This window comes from Anoplophora glabripennis, unplaced genomic scaffold, assembly GCF_000390285.2.
Source record: "Anoplophora glabripennis isolate ALB-LARVAE unplaced genomic scaffold, Agla_2.0 scaffold335, whole genome shotgun sequence".
NCBI lineage: Eukaryota > Metazoa > Arthropoda > Insecta > Coleoptera > Cerambycidae > Anoplophora > Anoplophora glabripennis.
Window position 1 is genome coordinate 363,382 of NW_019416429.1, and position 16,991 is coordinate 380,372.

The 16,991-nt window shown below is 30.7% G+C and overlaps 1 protein-coding gene across 3 annotated transcripts in view; it reads left to right on the forward strand.

The window, feature by feature from the left end:
• LOC108909733 (homeobox protein aristaless-like) overlaps positions 1-8,421 on the forward strand; it is a 146,415-nt gene extending 137,994 nt beyond the window's left edge. For all 3 annotated transcript variants that reach the window (XM_018714143.1, XM_018714141.1, XM_018714142.1), the window contains one exon: positions 7,672-8,421. In XM_018714143.1, coding sequence (XP_018569659.1) covers positions 7,672-8,181 — 510 coding nt within the window. In that variant the 3' untranslated portion in view covers positions 8,182-8,421. The remainder of the gene's footprint in view (positions 1-7,671) is intronic.
• Positions 8,422-16,991: the final 8,570 nt, after the last annotated feature.

Below are 16,991 nucleotides of genomic sequence, written 5' to 3' on the forward strand. Positions count from 1 at the left end.
CAAAAAAACCTTATATGACCTGGGTCCTAAACTCAACCATTTTCGAGCAAAATTTTTTTCAAAATCTTCAACTTGATGTATAAAAGTTCGGTTAAGGAATATTGACATAACTGCGTGCACAGAATATCATAATCACTTTTTTAAACTTCTTTATGCTTAATTCTAAAAAGTAATTAGCGTCGTAATAAATTTAAAATTCCATAAAATTCATATCGAGCAATGTGACAAAGGCGCGGCGGATGATAACACGAGGTACTAAGCTATCCAGCAATATGCAATTCAGCTGGTGTTTTTCTTTAGGTGTTTTCCAGCGAGTGTGTCAAAATTGGATTCGTAGGTGTCGTGTGTGCATCGAAAATGGTGGTGGACATTTTGAATATATATTGTAGTTTGTTTTGTACTTGTACGTTTAAAAATTACAGAATTTTGCTTTTTGGTAAGTCCCTAAATTATTTTTAATACGTATGATTATTTGGACGACGTGAATTTTTGGGTACTTTAATTACATATTTTTCAAATTCATAATTTGATTAAAAGTTAAGCTCCTGTTTCAAGAAATTCATAGTTACTAATATTCTAGTTAAAATTTAAGCACAACACTATCTTCGTACCTACTACAAAATCGATAAATTTTATTTTATTTATTTCAGAACTGGAAAACAATTTACTAAATGTTTGACAATAATAGTTGTTTACAATTTTTCCGTAGGACAAGTCTGCCGCGTGCACACGTGGTGTGCATCAGGTGTGTAGCGCTTTTGTCACGTTGTGATAAAACTTCCCAATACTCGCTGTATTTTGAAAACTGTTCTTACGCCCCTGTAATATACAACTTTCTTGTTTATTTATGATTATTTATCTCATGCTGAAGTTATGGCAGTCATACTTCTTACACCCTGTATATACGGTCTGTTATGTACCATTGTTTTGTCAGTGCGTTTAGTCAGGTCCAAATCTAATTTATAATATGTATTCTCTGATATTCTTTGTGGTGTGTATGTATAATACGGATCTGCGTCTGATGTATAATTTGCTGCTACTCTTTTTAAACTTAACATTTGTTAATAGTTTGCAACCCGATATTATATGATCGATTGTTTCGGCAAATAAATGGCACTTTATTATTTGTTATTAAATTATCATACCCTGAGGGCATTGTTCATTCATGAACGACTCTCTTAGGAAATTTTACTGGGGTCAAGCAATTCCGTAGTGTCCATTATGCCGCCACTCCCTATTCGATATGTTAAAGTTTCAAATTAATTGCATGAGCGGTGAGCCACCCTATAATTTCGCTTTACGCACCGTACCATTTTAAATTGGCGTAGGTGCATAATGCATCTAATTTATTAAATGCACCGATCCAGTAATGCCGTTTAACGTTAATTTTCTTCCCTTAATTCGTTCTCATTATGATTTATTATACCAGTGTTATTAGCGTGACATGTTTTTAAACATAATACATTTTAGCTTCGCATTCATTATTGTGGCTAATTATGGTTGTAATCGTTAATACTAACGGCCTCCGTTGTCAGTTACAGCTGATAATTTTTAATCTAATAAAAATAAAATTTTACGCCTATAGTTAGTAAAACATATAATGTAGGAAGGCGTAGTTATTCCAATTAATTATATCTAATTAAAGTTGGATAATAAAAATGTGTAGAGACTCAAAAAAATTAAACGAAAATAACCGACTTTGCGAATATTTTTCCTAGTACCATATGGTGCTAACGCCCCACTATGTATCATTTTTTTTTATTTGTACAAAAATCAAATATCTTGACTCAGAGAGTAGATAAAAATATGGGCCTGGTTGAAAATGTAAGCTGAATGGATGTAGAATATGGAAAAAATATGATTGACACGATTTTTTTTCTATATGACCTTCGAATGACTAGGCAAAGTCTATGCAACCCAAAAATATTATGGATTTTTCTAATTATATCGTTCCTAATTCTCTTAAAATTTATTCCAATGCACACGATTTTGCACAATTTGGCACGGCAATTCCAAATCTGGCGTCAAAAATTTTCTATCATTTTTCTAACGCTAGCAAAGTCTCTCCAAAGTCGGGATTATTTTCAAGCTTTTTGACACTGTTAAGCAAGAAAATTATTCACAAATTAAAGTTTAATTATCAACCTGGGTTTCTGTTTTTTATTTTACAAATAAATGTCAAATAAACACACTGTAGAAGGTAAGCAGTGACTTATAGATAAATTTTAAGAGAATTAGGACCGATATAATTAGAAAAATCCATAAAATTTTTGGGTTGCATAGACTTTGCCTAGTCATTCGAAAGTCATATAGAAAAAAAAATCGTCTCAGTCATATTTTTTCCATATTCTACATCCATTTAGCTTCCATTTGCAACCAGGCTCATATTTTTATCTACTCTCTGAGTCAAGATATTTGATTTTTGTACAAACAAACAAAAAATGATACATAGTGCGCCCTCTGGAATAAAAGATTTCACTCTTGGTGTTTCCTAACTAACAAGTGAGAAAATTGCTTTTTCAGATGCGATTGCCATTCACAGAGCGACATAATGCTAATCAAATAACGCCAACATTTATTCGTTTGAAAAAGAAACAAATCATCTAATATTATTAAAAATAAGGGTTATATTAAATGTACAAGGTAATGTCCCACACTGAGAAAATACATAATTTTCACGTATATCTTCTTCATTTTGTACATTCACAAGCGGGGATACCTTCTTCTCGAAGTCTACGAAATGATGCTGGAGAGATTGTGTGGACATGATGATATAATCGTTATCGTAACAACACGTTACATACCTAGTTTATGTTTCGAAAAATGTTTTCGTTATCAAATTGATACAAAAGTTAATTTGAGAACACTATCCAAATATGTCAAAATATTCATGGTGTTCTATCAGAAAAATTTTTCTAAGTACAGTTTTGAAGCTGTAGCCAAAAAAAATTTACTAGGTACAACTTTGGCCCATATGCAGGGTATTCTACAAGGTATATGACAAACTTTAACAGATGGTAGCTGCGTTAATCTCAAAATTTTTTTCTTTTATGAACACAGGTCCGATTCGTTTTTGTTTAGAAGTTATAAGCATTTTAAAAAATATAAGTTCATATTTCAATCAAAGTAGCCTGACAAATAAAAATGATGGTTGCTATAGCAATAATTATTTGTGTCACTTTGTTTATTCATTTGTCATTTATCGTTAAAGTGCTAAATAAAAAATGCATTTATTTACTACTGAAGATTATGCAGGTATTGTCTTTGTATATGGGCATTTCAATGGAAACCCCAGACATGCAGCCCGAGAATACCGACGAAGATATCCAAATAGACATCAACCTGCCCACACAGTCTTTAGTGTATCATTTCGTAGACTTCTCGAAGAAGGTAACTCCGCTCAAAAAAAAGGTTATTCGTTCTACTGATGTGAATGTACAAAATGAAGAAAATATAATAGATGCTGTCATTGACAACTCTTCAATTAATGTTTATTTATTACTGAATGGCGTGTATCGAATAAAGAAATGTTACATCAGTTTCATCGTCAAAATGTACAAGCGTTACATGCTGAAAATGCTCCTCACAATCAGCGATAATAATTTTGTCTCTGGTTACTTCAATAACATGCACAAAATGATAGACTCATTTTTCTTTTCACGTGGTCTGATGAAGCCTGTTTTACTAGGGACGGCATAAATAGTAATCATAATGAACAGATCTGTAGTTACAAAATCCGCGTGCAATTAGATCAAGACGATTTCAGTAATGTTTCAGTGTCACGTTTGGAGTAGCATTTTCAACAAGAATTTACTGATCGTTTAAATGCAGAATGTATAGAACTATCTTGGAAAACAACCTTTTTGATTTCATTGATGGCGTAGGGCTTAATATTGTTCAAAATATGTGACATCAGCACGATGGTGCCCCACCACATAGAGGGACACAAGTAACTGCTTGCATAAATGATCATTTTCTGAGTAAATGGATAGGTCAACAAGGTCCAATAGCATGGCCACCGCGTTTCCTAGAACTAAATCCTTTGGACTTTTATTTATGGGGACATATGAAGCAGCTTATCTGCCCTGTTGAAATCACTACCGGTTAGCAGTTACTTGATAGAATTCAGGATACAGCTAACCAGATAACAAATGACCCAAATCTCATCCGTCGAGTGACGAATTAGTTCGCCGATATGAATCTTGCATTCGAGCCGAGGGTGGACATTTTGAACAATTTTTGTAGCCTTAAGATTTGTTAACTTAGTTAATCAAGGTTGACTAATGTTTAAACTTTAAAAAACAAATAATAATTATTGTGATAGCATCCATCATTTTTATTTATTAGGTTACTTTGACTGAAACATGAAATTATATTTTTTTAAATGCTTGCAACTTCTAAACAAAAACGAATCGGAGCTATGTTCATATAAGAAAAAATGTTTGAAATTAGACCAACAACCATCTTTCAAAGTTTATCATAGAGCTTATAGAACATCCTGTATAAGATAAGGGGGATAACACTGATTCATAAATTTATCTCGACAAATGACAAAGAATTTCGTAATCTGGTGCCTCATTCAAGAACAATTCTGTCGTTTTGGATCTAATTGTAAGTCCCTGATTTTGTTTCCTGAGATGCAAAGCTAGTTTAGAAAATGTTCTTATATTCAGATTATCTCATTTTTTTAGCACAGAATACATTCACAAAGAATTTGACTTATATCTTGTTATGTTTTAAAAGTAAGTTAAAAATATCTGTTTTTTATATACCTACATTGTACAAAGTTTTCTTGACAGCAATTCGTAAACAGTGCGTATTTCTCATATCTGTGTCTAGATTTGGCAAGCAATAAACCCAAATTAGGTTTCTAATTAAGGTGGTATTCGTCAGAATTGTCCATTTTGAAATAGTTTTTATTTCAATTAAACATCGTGGCTTTAAACATATTACTCTTTGACTTATTTATTGTTAAACAGCTTAAAATGAGAAATGTCAAAATGTGGCAAAATGGCTACATGATTGTTTGAGTTTTAAAGTTCAAAAGGGTTGGTGTTAACAAAAATTGCGGTTCTTGTTGTGTATACTCAAGTAAAAATTAAAACAATTTATAACTAAATACGGAAAGTCTATAGTTTATAGAATAGTACAAAAAAAAGAAAAATAGATGCAGATTTGGATAAATCTAGCATATGTTATCTTTTCTGAAAGAGAACAAAACAAAAAGAGAACAAAGATATGAAATTTAAGTTGTACTTCCTATTAAGAGATGGCACAATTAACCCATAGTATGTAAAAGATATCTAGGAACTTTAAAGGGCAATGAGCGATAATCCCGCTCGACCCCGCCCCATCCGAAGTCATTTTTCCTGCCAAGGATATTGCCGCGATTAACTTCAGTAGCCTATACAATGAAGTCTATGGCCTCTTCCGTCACAACTAACTGCCATACAGCTGTATTCAGTATCTAATAGGTTAAAATTAACCATCCCGTTAAAATATTAATTTTAACCCTACCGCTAAAAATAATAACTCCAATTTGTAGTGCGATTATAACGTTTATAAATAATAGAGATCAAAGAATAATACCTCACCAGGTCCTGATGAAATATCAGTTTATTTAATAAAAAGACATCATTTATATATCTTAAATCCGTTATGTCATATTCTTAATCTTTGTTTTTTGAAGGGAAGTATACCTAAAGCCTTTAAAGAAGTCAATACAACACACCTTGTTACAAATCCGGAGAAAAAAAAATTACAACTAATTATAGGCCAATTTCTATTATAAATAATTTTGCAAAAATCTTTGAAAAATGCTTAAAAAGTCGATTAGTAAATTATATTCAGAAAAACAGTATCCTTTCAAATTTTAATTTTGGATTTAGAGAAAACTTATCAACTGAGAATGCTGTGTTTGAGCTTGCTAATTCTGCTGTAAATAATTTTAATGAACAAAAGAAATGTATAGTAGTATTTTTGGACTTAGCTAAGGCGTTTGATACTGTTAGTCATGAGTATTTATTAAAAAGGTTAGAGAAAATCGGAATTAGAGGTATTGCATGGAAAATATTTAAGGACTAGTTGACAGATAGAAAGCAAATTGTTAAAATTAACAACACTTTCAGCGATAGTTTAACACTTAACATGGGCGTCCCTCAAGGAACTGTTTTAGGACTTATATTATTTTTAATATATATAAATAATATTTTTAATTTGATTAATATGACCGGTCAACTAATTTCTTATGCTGATGATACGGCAATTATTTTTTCTGGTGACACCTGGAAAGATGTATATGACACAGCTGAAAGTGATATTCAAATCATATATAACTGGCTTAATAATAGTTTATTAAGATTAAATATTGATAAAACTAAATTTATATCATTTAGTCCAACATCTAGGGACCAATCTTGTAGAGATATAATCATCGTTCATAAATTAATATGCAGTAAAACATTAAATAAATGTAATTGTCCTATTATAAAAAGAACAAATAAAATAAAATACTTAGGTGTAGGCATATATTGTAAAGCGATTAAGAGGATATAAATTCTATCAGATAAGAAATATTTTAAATAAAAAAAACATGTTGATGGTCTATGATGCTTTAGCTGAATCTGTTGTTAGATACTGTATTACTGTGTGGGATGGTTTGTATGAATGTCATTTGCGGATGCTACAAGTAACACAGAATACATTAGTGAAAATATTATTCAAAAAAGAAAGGCGGTATTCTACGGAATTATTGTATATGGAAAGTGGCTTGTTTGCAATTAGAAAGTTATATACATATACTTACCAATGTTTGTTAAAAGTTATGTCAACAGCAGTAACCTTCATAAATCATGGATATAACACCATGACATTAAATAATGATAATATATAAGTGCCACTATGTAGAATATCACATACACAAAGATTTTTTTCATATTTCGGCCCTATTGTTCAATCTATTACCTAAAGAAGTAAAAAATACATCAAATATTAAACTCGTAAAAAAAACTAAAAGAATATATAAAAAAATTACGATAAACTTAAAGTGGTTTATGACATATAAATAACAAAATAGATTACTTACTAGCTACTAAAAAATAATTTGTTAATCTCTCATCACTGCTCTAATATTGTATTATATTGTAGTGGGTTATTTTATACATATTTGAGATGTATACACAGAACCAGCTAAGCTTAGGTGACTCATCTCAATATGAAATATTACTACGCAGTTGATTGATTATTTGTTTGGTTTAGGTTATATACATGTACATATGTATTATTATATGTGTCCTATGTTTGTAATAAATTGCATAAATTGAAAAAAAATTATACCATTTGACAAGCCAGGTTAAATTTTAACAGCATATATGTATTTTGGTCCCGCTAAATTTTAACATATTTGGTTAAACTAGTAAAAGTTAAACAGTATTGGGTTAAACAGTGGAAGGTTAAAATTGTAACTGTGTCCTTGGCATTAAAATTTAACCAAAAGCGTTACAAAATAGACCCTATATTCGGTTTACTTTTATATTTTTTAAACTTTTCTCATATAAAAAATCGCGGGTTACGCCTTCTTCCGCGTTACTTTATTGTACGGCAGTATCAGTATTTATACTATGAAAGAAAATATATTTATACCGTACTGATAATTGTTTCATTTTGTTGCAGGTCTGGTTCCAAAACCGTCGCGCAAAATGGCGCAAGCAAGAGAAAGTTGGACCTTCCGGCCACCCTTACACGCCTTATCTGAACCCCTCGGCGGCCGGCCCAGTGCCCTCCGTAGTAGCCCCAACGCTCCCGAATCCCTTTAACTTACCCTTCGGTCTTCGCAAGCCGTTCGACTCTCTCACGTTCCGGTATCCCCACCACGTTCTTCCCGGATATCTTCCCTCGCCACCCTCTTATCACAGGGGAGGACCACCCCTGCTACCGCCTTCCATGGGACTGTATCCCTCCGCTAACTCATTCCAAACTCTCCTGGCGAACATATCCGCCGCTCAGAGGCCCAAGCAAGAGTTCACCGCCTCACCTCCGTTGTCTCCAGGGTCGTCCTCCTCGGGGGTCACGCCGCCGGACGTGGACAGGAGAAGTTCCAGCATCGCTTCTTTGAGACTAAAGGCAAGGGAACACGAACTTAGACTAGAAATGCTCAGGCAAAACGGTGATTTGATTAGTTGAATGGTTTTAGTGGGAGCATAGTTTAGGGGACGTTTTGTTGTTTCTTTATTTGAGAAGCAGTGTTGAGTACTATTGATTTGTATTTGTTGTTTTGTTATTTACTTAAATGTGGCCAACATCCAGTTTGTTTCATATTGTTGAATATTTATAACCGGTAAAATTACATAGCCGTAATGTTATTTCATATTCTTGCAGCGTACGAAATAATAATTGTTAACTTTCGACTCATTACTGTAATTGTAAAAAATTATACTTTTATAAAAAGCAAGATGAAGAAAAAATATTTTGTAATAGGGTCGTTTCCATAGGATGTAAAATATAGAAAATTCAAAATAATGTCATTTTTGATTGACGCTAAATAACATATTTTCTTTTCACACCTCAAAAAAAAAAGAGCTAAATTGTTGATCGGTCGTCTCGCCTATTGCATAATGATGATAACTAATAAGTTCTGAACTGGTTCAATTCTGCTGAAGCTGCTGATGGGGCATATAGCTAGTAAAGTACTTGTTTTCCACAACGTCATTGGTGCTACGTTCTACGCATACAGCAAAGTAAGGTGTTGTACCGCTGCGGTAACAGAATTGCGTTTCCAAAATGTATGAATTGTTCTATAAGCAAATTTTAAGAAAATGTTCCTCGGGTTAAAATAAGCAAAAAGGTTTATATATGCCTAAGTACGGAAAAGCACGGTATCAATTAAAAAAAAAACATTTTTCTAAAATGTTTAGAAATGGGTAATGATGGCTCACAAAATGTTATGGCGATTTAGACTATTTAGTACTCACCTACATTTTATCAGATAACCATGTTAGTAATTCTGCATTTCAGTTACCAGTGGCGTAAATATGAGGTGTTAGAGTTGTTTCAAAATCTTATGAGCTTTGATCTTCATGTGCGCAGAAACATAATCCCGACCGTCGGCGTCGTCTAAATTATTCTACATCCTAAAAACATTACATCTATTATTCACAGTCTATCTCGAGCTCTCGTAGCGTAAATAAGCCTTTGAGCCGATTACAATCATAATAAAATGCCCTATTCTTTATTATTTTAATTTAAGCAATAAAAATATATCTATAACGAACGTTCGCCACTTGACTTTATTGATGCCCGCGCGCCTTAGTTCATGGTTGTAATGAGGCACGTGATCTAATTCAGAGTCAATGTTTTCACAACGTACTTATTAGAAGAATTATGAGGATACGCCACGCTATTCGCGCATTTCGCGACTCTTGAGGTTTTGAAACTACTCTAAATCCTTTTTTGAAACGTAATTTCTACGCCTATGGCATTAAAAAAATATTTATGTATATTTGATTACTCTTCCAAATTTTTCTAAATTTCTAGATTTTGCAGTAAATTGAATAAAAATTAATATAATCATTATCGTTTAAATAATGATTGTAATTAATATGTCTATCTGTTTTCCAACTAAAACTGAATGAGGTTGATATACAAAAATAATAAACAAATAAACATAAAAAATATTTAAACATAGTTTAACATTGTTATTATCTCAAATAAATTAGAAAATAGAATAGAAAACTTTGAGGAACGTACATTTTCTAAATGTCCATACTAGATTCAGAACATACCCGTACTCTTTTTTTTTAAGGAATATATATTTTTTACGTATTTAAAAATTATTGTTTCTAGTTTCATTTGCAACTTCGTTAAACATGACTTTTAAGAAAAAAATAACACAAAACTTCCATCCGTACCATAATTACTTAATCTTACATAAATATATTGCAATAATTAATATATCCTGAGTGTTACAAATTAGTAGGACAGCTCGTTAACCACATATTCTATGTACTAAAATAGGACTCTTCTTATGTCACTTTTAATTTCAGAGCCCCATTTTCAAAATACAAGGTGTCAAAATTAAAATTTAATTGTAGAAATAGGTGTTTATTTGAAATTTAGCACATATTTTGATCTTAAGTCGGCACACTTGTGTAATTTTGGTTTAAAATATCAAAGCGCAAACGGAGGGTAGGGGATTGCAGTACTCATGGACCCCCTATTTTTTTTGAGTATGCTTTCCGAATACTTTTTTTACATAAAGCAGCGTTTTATTCAATTTTTTTTAGTCTTGAAAGATTTTGATTTTGGGCCTTGTTTACGAGATATTGTAATTTTTTGGATACGCGACATCGATTTAGTCGACGTTAAACTTTATTTTTTGGGGTTATATGAAAGATTTGAGTTATTTATTTCAATTTACTGAATAAAATGGAATGATCTTCATCATGATATTCATCAGATATTGATCAGCGATATTTAATTTGAGCTAAATCTAACATATCTAAAAGTTGTAATATTTCGTACAGTAACCTCAAATCAAAACATGTGGTTTCAGTTTGAAGTGTTCTTTACCTCGAACAATTCATTTCTTTAACTGTTATTTAGTTAGTATTGGTGCCATATAAAAGACAATTTTCATAAAATCCCAAAAATTAAAGTTTAACGTCGCGTCGGCTAAATTAATGTCGCATATCCAAAAAAGTTATCTACAATAGCTCGTAAACTAAGTCTCAAATTACAATCTTACAAGAGTGAAAAAAATTGGAAAAACGCCACTTTATCTTAAAAGAAATGTGCAACCCCCTCCCCTCTGTTCGCGCTTTGATATTTTAAATCAAAATGTGTGCCGAATTAAGATCAAAATATTTGCCAAATTTCAAATAAATATCTCTACAATCACCGGAGTTATCAATTAAAATAATTTTTTTTTAAATTTAATTTAGACAGTTTGGTCAAATTAATCTTGTCTGCAAGTTTCAGCAATTAATCATTGTTTCTTTAGAATAATATATCACAAATAAAAATATAACAGATTATTTTAAAACTACTGACAGTTCACATGACATGACATTAGAGCAAAAATTTTTCGGCTTTTCGCTTTCTTTATATAAAAATAGAAAATAGTATTTGTGTTTCTCCAAAATGGAAAATAGACCGCAACACTAATTTTGTTAACCAAAAACTTTCACCTAGGATAAAACATGCAAAAATGCTACAAAATAACCAATTTATTATTAATTTGTCATTAACAATTATTAATCTAATAAAAAAAAAACATAAATTTCTTAACAGACTTTAAGACTGGATGATGTACTGCAGTGATTTTAATAAGTTAAAATTGAATTATAACATATACATATTTCAAGGTTTTTTGAATATTATACAAAAAACACCTAACCTAATCTAACCTAACTTTATGTAGAGAATTCTATGTATCGTATATAAAAAACAACCTAATATAACTTTATGTAGGAATTTATCTCAAGAAACACTCAAATAGCTATAGGAAAATTGACTCAGAAATATGGAAAAGATAACTCTGATAATAAAATCACTGTTTAAATGTACCTGTACGTAGCAGGTATTACTAACCTTTGACGTAAATAAACAACATTGTAAAGGAAACAGTTATACAGTCCATTTAATGAGTTCCCAAAAACTGAGTTCCTCTTATTTGATTGTTTATTACCAACCTGAATTTAGTATGACTATTTTGTCGTAAATGTTTTTTTTTATGAAAATATAAATGTTTTTCAAGATACGCGTCTAAACTATAAATAGAAAAAACTTATCTTTAGCACATAATTACGATTGGTTTTTGGAAAATATTGATTTGCCAAAAAATCTTTTACTAAATATTTACGCTTACTAGGTATAACTATTGTACTAATTAGCAGCAGAAAGAAAATAACCAATAACAAAGAAGTATCTAAAAGTCAGTCATGTTAACGTAATATGTATAGTATTGCATTGGCTGACTGGTCAGAAAACATTGTTTGGAAAAGCCAGTATAATATTGTACTTAAAGTAAATGGTTCTTAATTAACAACATTTTAAGGTACGCGCATTCATAAAAACACTGCATATGTAATAAATTTTTATCTTTCCTCAGTTAAATCGTCAGCTTAAGCGTTTCCTTCTATACGTATCCATCTTCAGGCGTGGAAAAGAATGAACTGTTCCTTATACCGCTCTTATCGCTTCCTTTTCAGCAGTTCCGTAAATCTAACAAACAGATGTGTACATCCCATGAATAAAGCGCAACGACGCCGCACCTTACTTTGCGTCATGTGCGCAATTGGCCTTAAACTGTTATTTTTCTGACATTCCATCACAATGGCACTTTTTACTTTTACTGAAAACAATATTTCCTTAAATTAATACAACCCGTCATTTGAAATAACATTTTAATGAATTCGTTAACAGTGCAATATAATTTACTGTCAGTAAACTATATAATGGAGGTAGAATTATGGGTAGTGGCGTTTTGAAAGTTGAATCCACTTTAAGTTCATGCAGCCCTTTTTTCTACGTTAAAAATAGAATTATCTGAGCGATTTTCTTTTGCAGATTCAACCAAACACAGATCTGCATTACTTCCAGTGGCTTCAACTTCAAAATTTGTATTTCATAAGATCTACATAACAATGTACGTCTTATTGCTCATGGATTCTTCTATGTTTGCTACACTGCTCGCCTTCCACTCTCTGATGTTTGCCTCAAATAATGTCCTGCATGTTCCTTCTAGTTTATCAGTTTCAAATAAAACGCTACCTGTCTAGGTACAGAACCGATTTTATGAATCTCCATTGCCGACGGCCAATAGCTCCAATATGTATTATAGACTACATCAAATGACGTACTGCATCCTAGAAATTATTGGGTATTACAAACGTTAACACTTAAAATATAGTATTACTTACAAAATCTATAAGAAAACACAGTCAAAGGAAATAGTAACTTCCACCAGTACTTCATTTTCTGTAGCCCATCGTTTGATTTTGTTTAGTAGAGTTGTCTATGACATTGTTAACAAGGCTGAGCAAAGCAAGTTAATAACCCCTGTTTTATATTTACCAATTGTTACTGATCCAATAAATTGTCATAATTTGTGGCAAGTTATTGCAAGTTACAATAAACTAGTTTATTAAATATATGTTTTAAATATTTAAAATAAAAACATGTTAAAATTATAAAATGCTAAACTAAAATTGATATTATTGAATAAATATTAATAAAATCCGTACTGTATTTGTTGGGATAGAATTTCAAACCCGTTCTTGGAATTAACCGCATTCGACACCAGAGGTGAAAAGACATTGGCGGAAAATTTCAACGCACGCCCCTGCTGCTGTAAATTGTTACAGTAGTTCCGATAATAGAACTTTATTGGCTTATTCTTTTCTTGAAATTCTATCTCAACAAATATTATACGGACTATAGTCTCCCTAAAGCAGGAATAAATTTAAATTAGTTCTACTCTTTCCAATTTCTTGGAAAATCTGAAATTACATTTCAGTCACAGTAAAAGTTAGTTATTAAATAAAATATTTATTCGCAAACTTGTGACTGCTTTGTTCACAATGTTGCTTATTCTGCAGCTAACAACGGTTAATAGAGTCGTAATTAAGTGTAATTTAATGCTAATATTTCACTCTACTGATGAGTTATATGCTGAATTTAATGATGAATGTCGGAATCATAAAATCGATTGTGTATTTATCTTTACAGCGCAAACTTTCAGAAATTACGTCATCCAACGGTAATTTCAAATTGATATCAAAAATTGGAAACGACTCTACTATTATTGTTTCAGTCAGTTATTAACGAAATAATATTTCATCATACATCACACGTTATACATACATTACTAATTCATAATTCGTTGTTATTTATTCTAAAAATTTGATTCATGTTGTGCAAATATATTTTATTAATAATAATTAAATGAACTACTTACATTAAACCAAATTTTTGGAAATATTAACTACTGAATTAACAATAACTGTAACTCTATGTTTATTACGAAGTGTTTTTTAAATTTATTTCTTAAAAGTTAACTTTTAAAAATACACGGTGTTTCATAAAGACCTCCCGTAAATACAGAGGGTGATAGTACGACAAAAAATATAATTTTTACGAAAATTACCAAACGTTGCGAAATATTTTTATGAAATTTGGTATTCCGGGTTTTTAAGGATGCCAAATACGTTGATATAATTATTTTTTATATATTTCATAGAGAGCGCTAGTTATTCCTATTACATTTTAAGTTCTAATTTTTTTAAGGTTAGGTTTTTTACCATTCGGCCTTCAATTTCTAATGTACAATTTTATTTTCTAAAAATAATGTACCCTTGTTAGAACTTCTCAATGTGGACGGTTTTCGATAAAAAACACTTTTAATACCTCTAATACACTCTTACAATATTACCGTGTATAAAATAAGTGACTTTTCTCAAAGTAGGCTTATATCAAAACTTATTGATGGATGTCTCATAAACAACGCCTGCATTCTCAGTAATATTTTAAATTCTAATTAACAAATATCCAAAAAATAATGAGACCAGTGTATTTTTCATCCTTAAAAACCCCGGAAAATTTGATAAAAATATTTCGCACCGTTTGGAAACTTTCGTAAAAATTCTATTTAAAAAATTTTATTTTGTCGCTCTGTATCTTGAAAAGAAGAGGAGATAGACATATAGTTCATAAGATAAGAAATTCTTATTTTTTGTTGTATTATTCCCTGTATTTATGGGAGGTATTTCTGAAACACCCTGTATAGGCAAGGTTTCATTTAATTAAGACTACAGTTTCAGATTAAATACAATATTAGAAGTTATTTAGCAATTGCAGTTTATCATCAAGTTAAATGAAGTGAATGATTGTGTTCTGTTCATATTACTTACATATTTTAGTTAAAACAGTGAAAGGAATCAGAAGACTTGCAATATTGGATTATTTATTATAATAATAGTGGTGATTCAAAGAGGATCTGGTATAATTAGTAACTAAATGAAAAAAGAACAAATTCTTAGTGAGTCGTTTGAAATTACCCCCATTTTATGGAAGTATAGAATTGTTTGTCTGGTTCTCGTTTACTATTGTTTTAATAATTATAACAATTCAAATTAGTTTCCGCAGAATTATAATCCCTTCCCAAAAAAGATTTTTACATTAAAGATTTGATGAAATGAAAACTAATATATCTATTCAATAATATGGAACTTGGATGTTGTTTGTTGAAATAAAAAAGTATAATTGATGATTTCGGTGTACATATTTTATTTTCCAGTTTGACAAAAAAAAACTTTGGAGAAGGATGTTTGATTTCATATTGTTATTGGAAAACAGAATCATCACTTATACACTTTAATATGTTACATCAGATATTTGTATTTTTATTCAAAATATATTTTGCTATAAATACCAGTGAAAGCAGTTCATGTAGCAGGCGTTATACTAAAATTATTTATACCTAGTTTTTCTTAGAAATCATTTTAAAAGATGTTTTTTATAAAAATATCGTATAATTGAATTTTAGTTCTAGTTCGTGTACATTCCAGTTTGTTGTTATATTTTCAACGAGGAGTGATACATTCAATTTTGAAATATTTTTAGACTGCACGTTTTGTTGAGTATTATATACCGGCCTATTTTGCGAAGAACTTTTGTATATAGGATATATCATTGTAGGTAGTTAGTAAAATATAGATAAGATTTAAAAAGATAAATATAAGTAATAATTATTGTAATCTAGGAATTTAAAAATTATTAAAGCAATAGTTCTAATAGTAATTTATTAAGGCGATATTTCTATGAAACGAATCCGTCCTACTGTGGTGTACTTATTAATTGAAAGGAAATAATAAATATTTTATAATTCACATCTGTGTTGTTTTATTTACTTAGATGCTGGTAGGATTACGGCAACACTAATTACCCACTATATCGGACATACTTCTTTGGAGCAATATAGTTGATGAGTTTATTAGCAATTCCTTGGCATGTATGCGGAGATATCAAGTTATTTTTAATTGTTTCAATTAGACCATAGAAGGGGTTTAACGACAAGAAGTGCCTAACATTTTGCGCTACTGTTTACAAAAATCTTTTTTCCATTTTAATGACATGGTTTTAAGCATGGGTAAGATTACACTTTTCCTCTTTTAATCTTGATTTTTAACTTACAAGAGTTAATTTTTGAAATATTTTAGTACGTAGTACATACAGGACAAGCGCTCGAAAACAGAGACAAAAAATGTTTGCAGGCAAGACTAATACATTCAAATGATCTTGATTAAACTGGTAATGTCATTAAAACCTTTTCCTATGGTTCCTTGGAGTACATTTATTGTATCAAATAATTTAGATGTTCATCTTACTAAAATTATTGTTCGACAGAAGAACCTTGCCTACCATTAATGATATCTAAAATAACATAATAAACCATAAAAAATACTTCAAAATCATTTGAAAAATTTGTTAAAAAAATATACTTACGAGAACTAATAAGTTCTAAATCGGTATATGTCTGGTGGGTCCAGCTGACGAATGATCCTAGCTATTTACCAGATATTGCGGGTACAATTCAATGTTGGTCGATGCATTAGTCCGCAGAGTAGTTGTTGCCTGTAGTATCACCGGTTTAAAAGTTAACTATATGAAATATTTGTAAGATTAATTCTATAAGCAAAGATGATTCTACATTTAAAATTTGTTGTGAATATTCATGCAACAGAATTTATACCTATTTACTACTGAATGATCAGGACATCCTCATGAAGTAAGTATTCCAAACATAAAGCGTTTTTAAGGATTAGTTATAGTCTTTCCGAAGTCAGTTGAACATGTAAAAAACGCCTTGCAATAAAATTTAATGAGTTTCATAGGCGTCTCTAAAAAAATTTTCTGATAAAGGTAAAAAATTACAATAACTTGTATATATAATGTGCAGAAAATTTCTATTATATGTTCATTTGGCCAACAACACA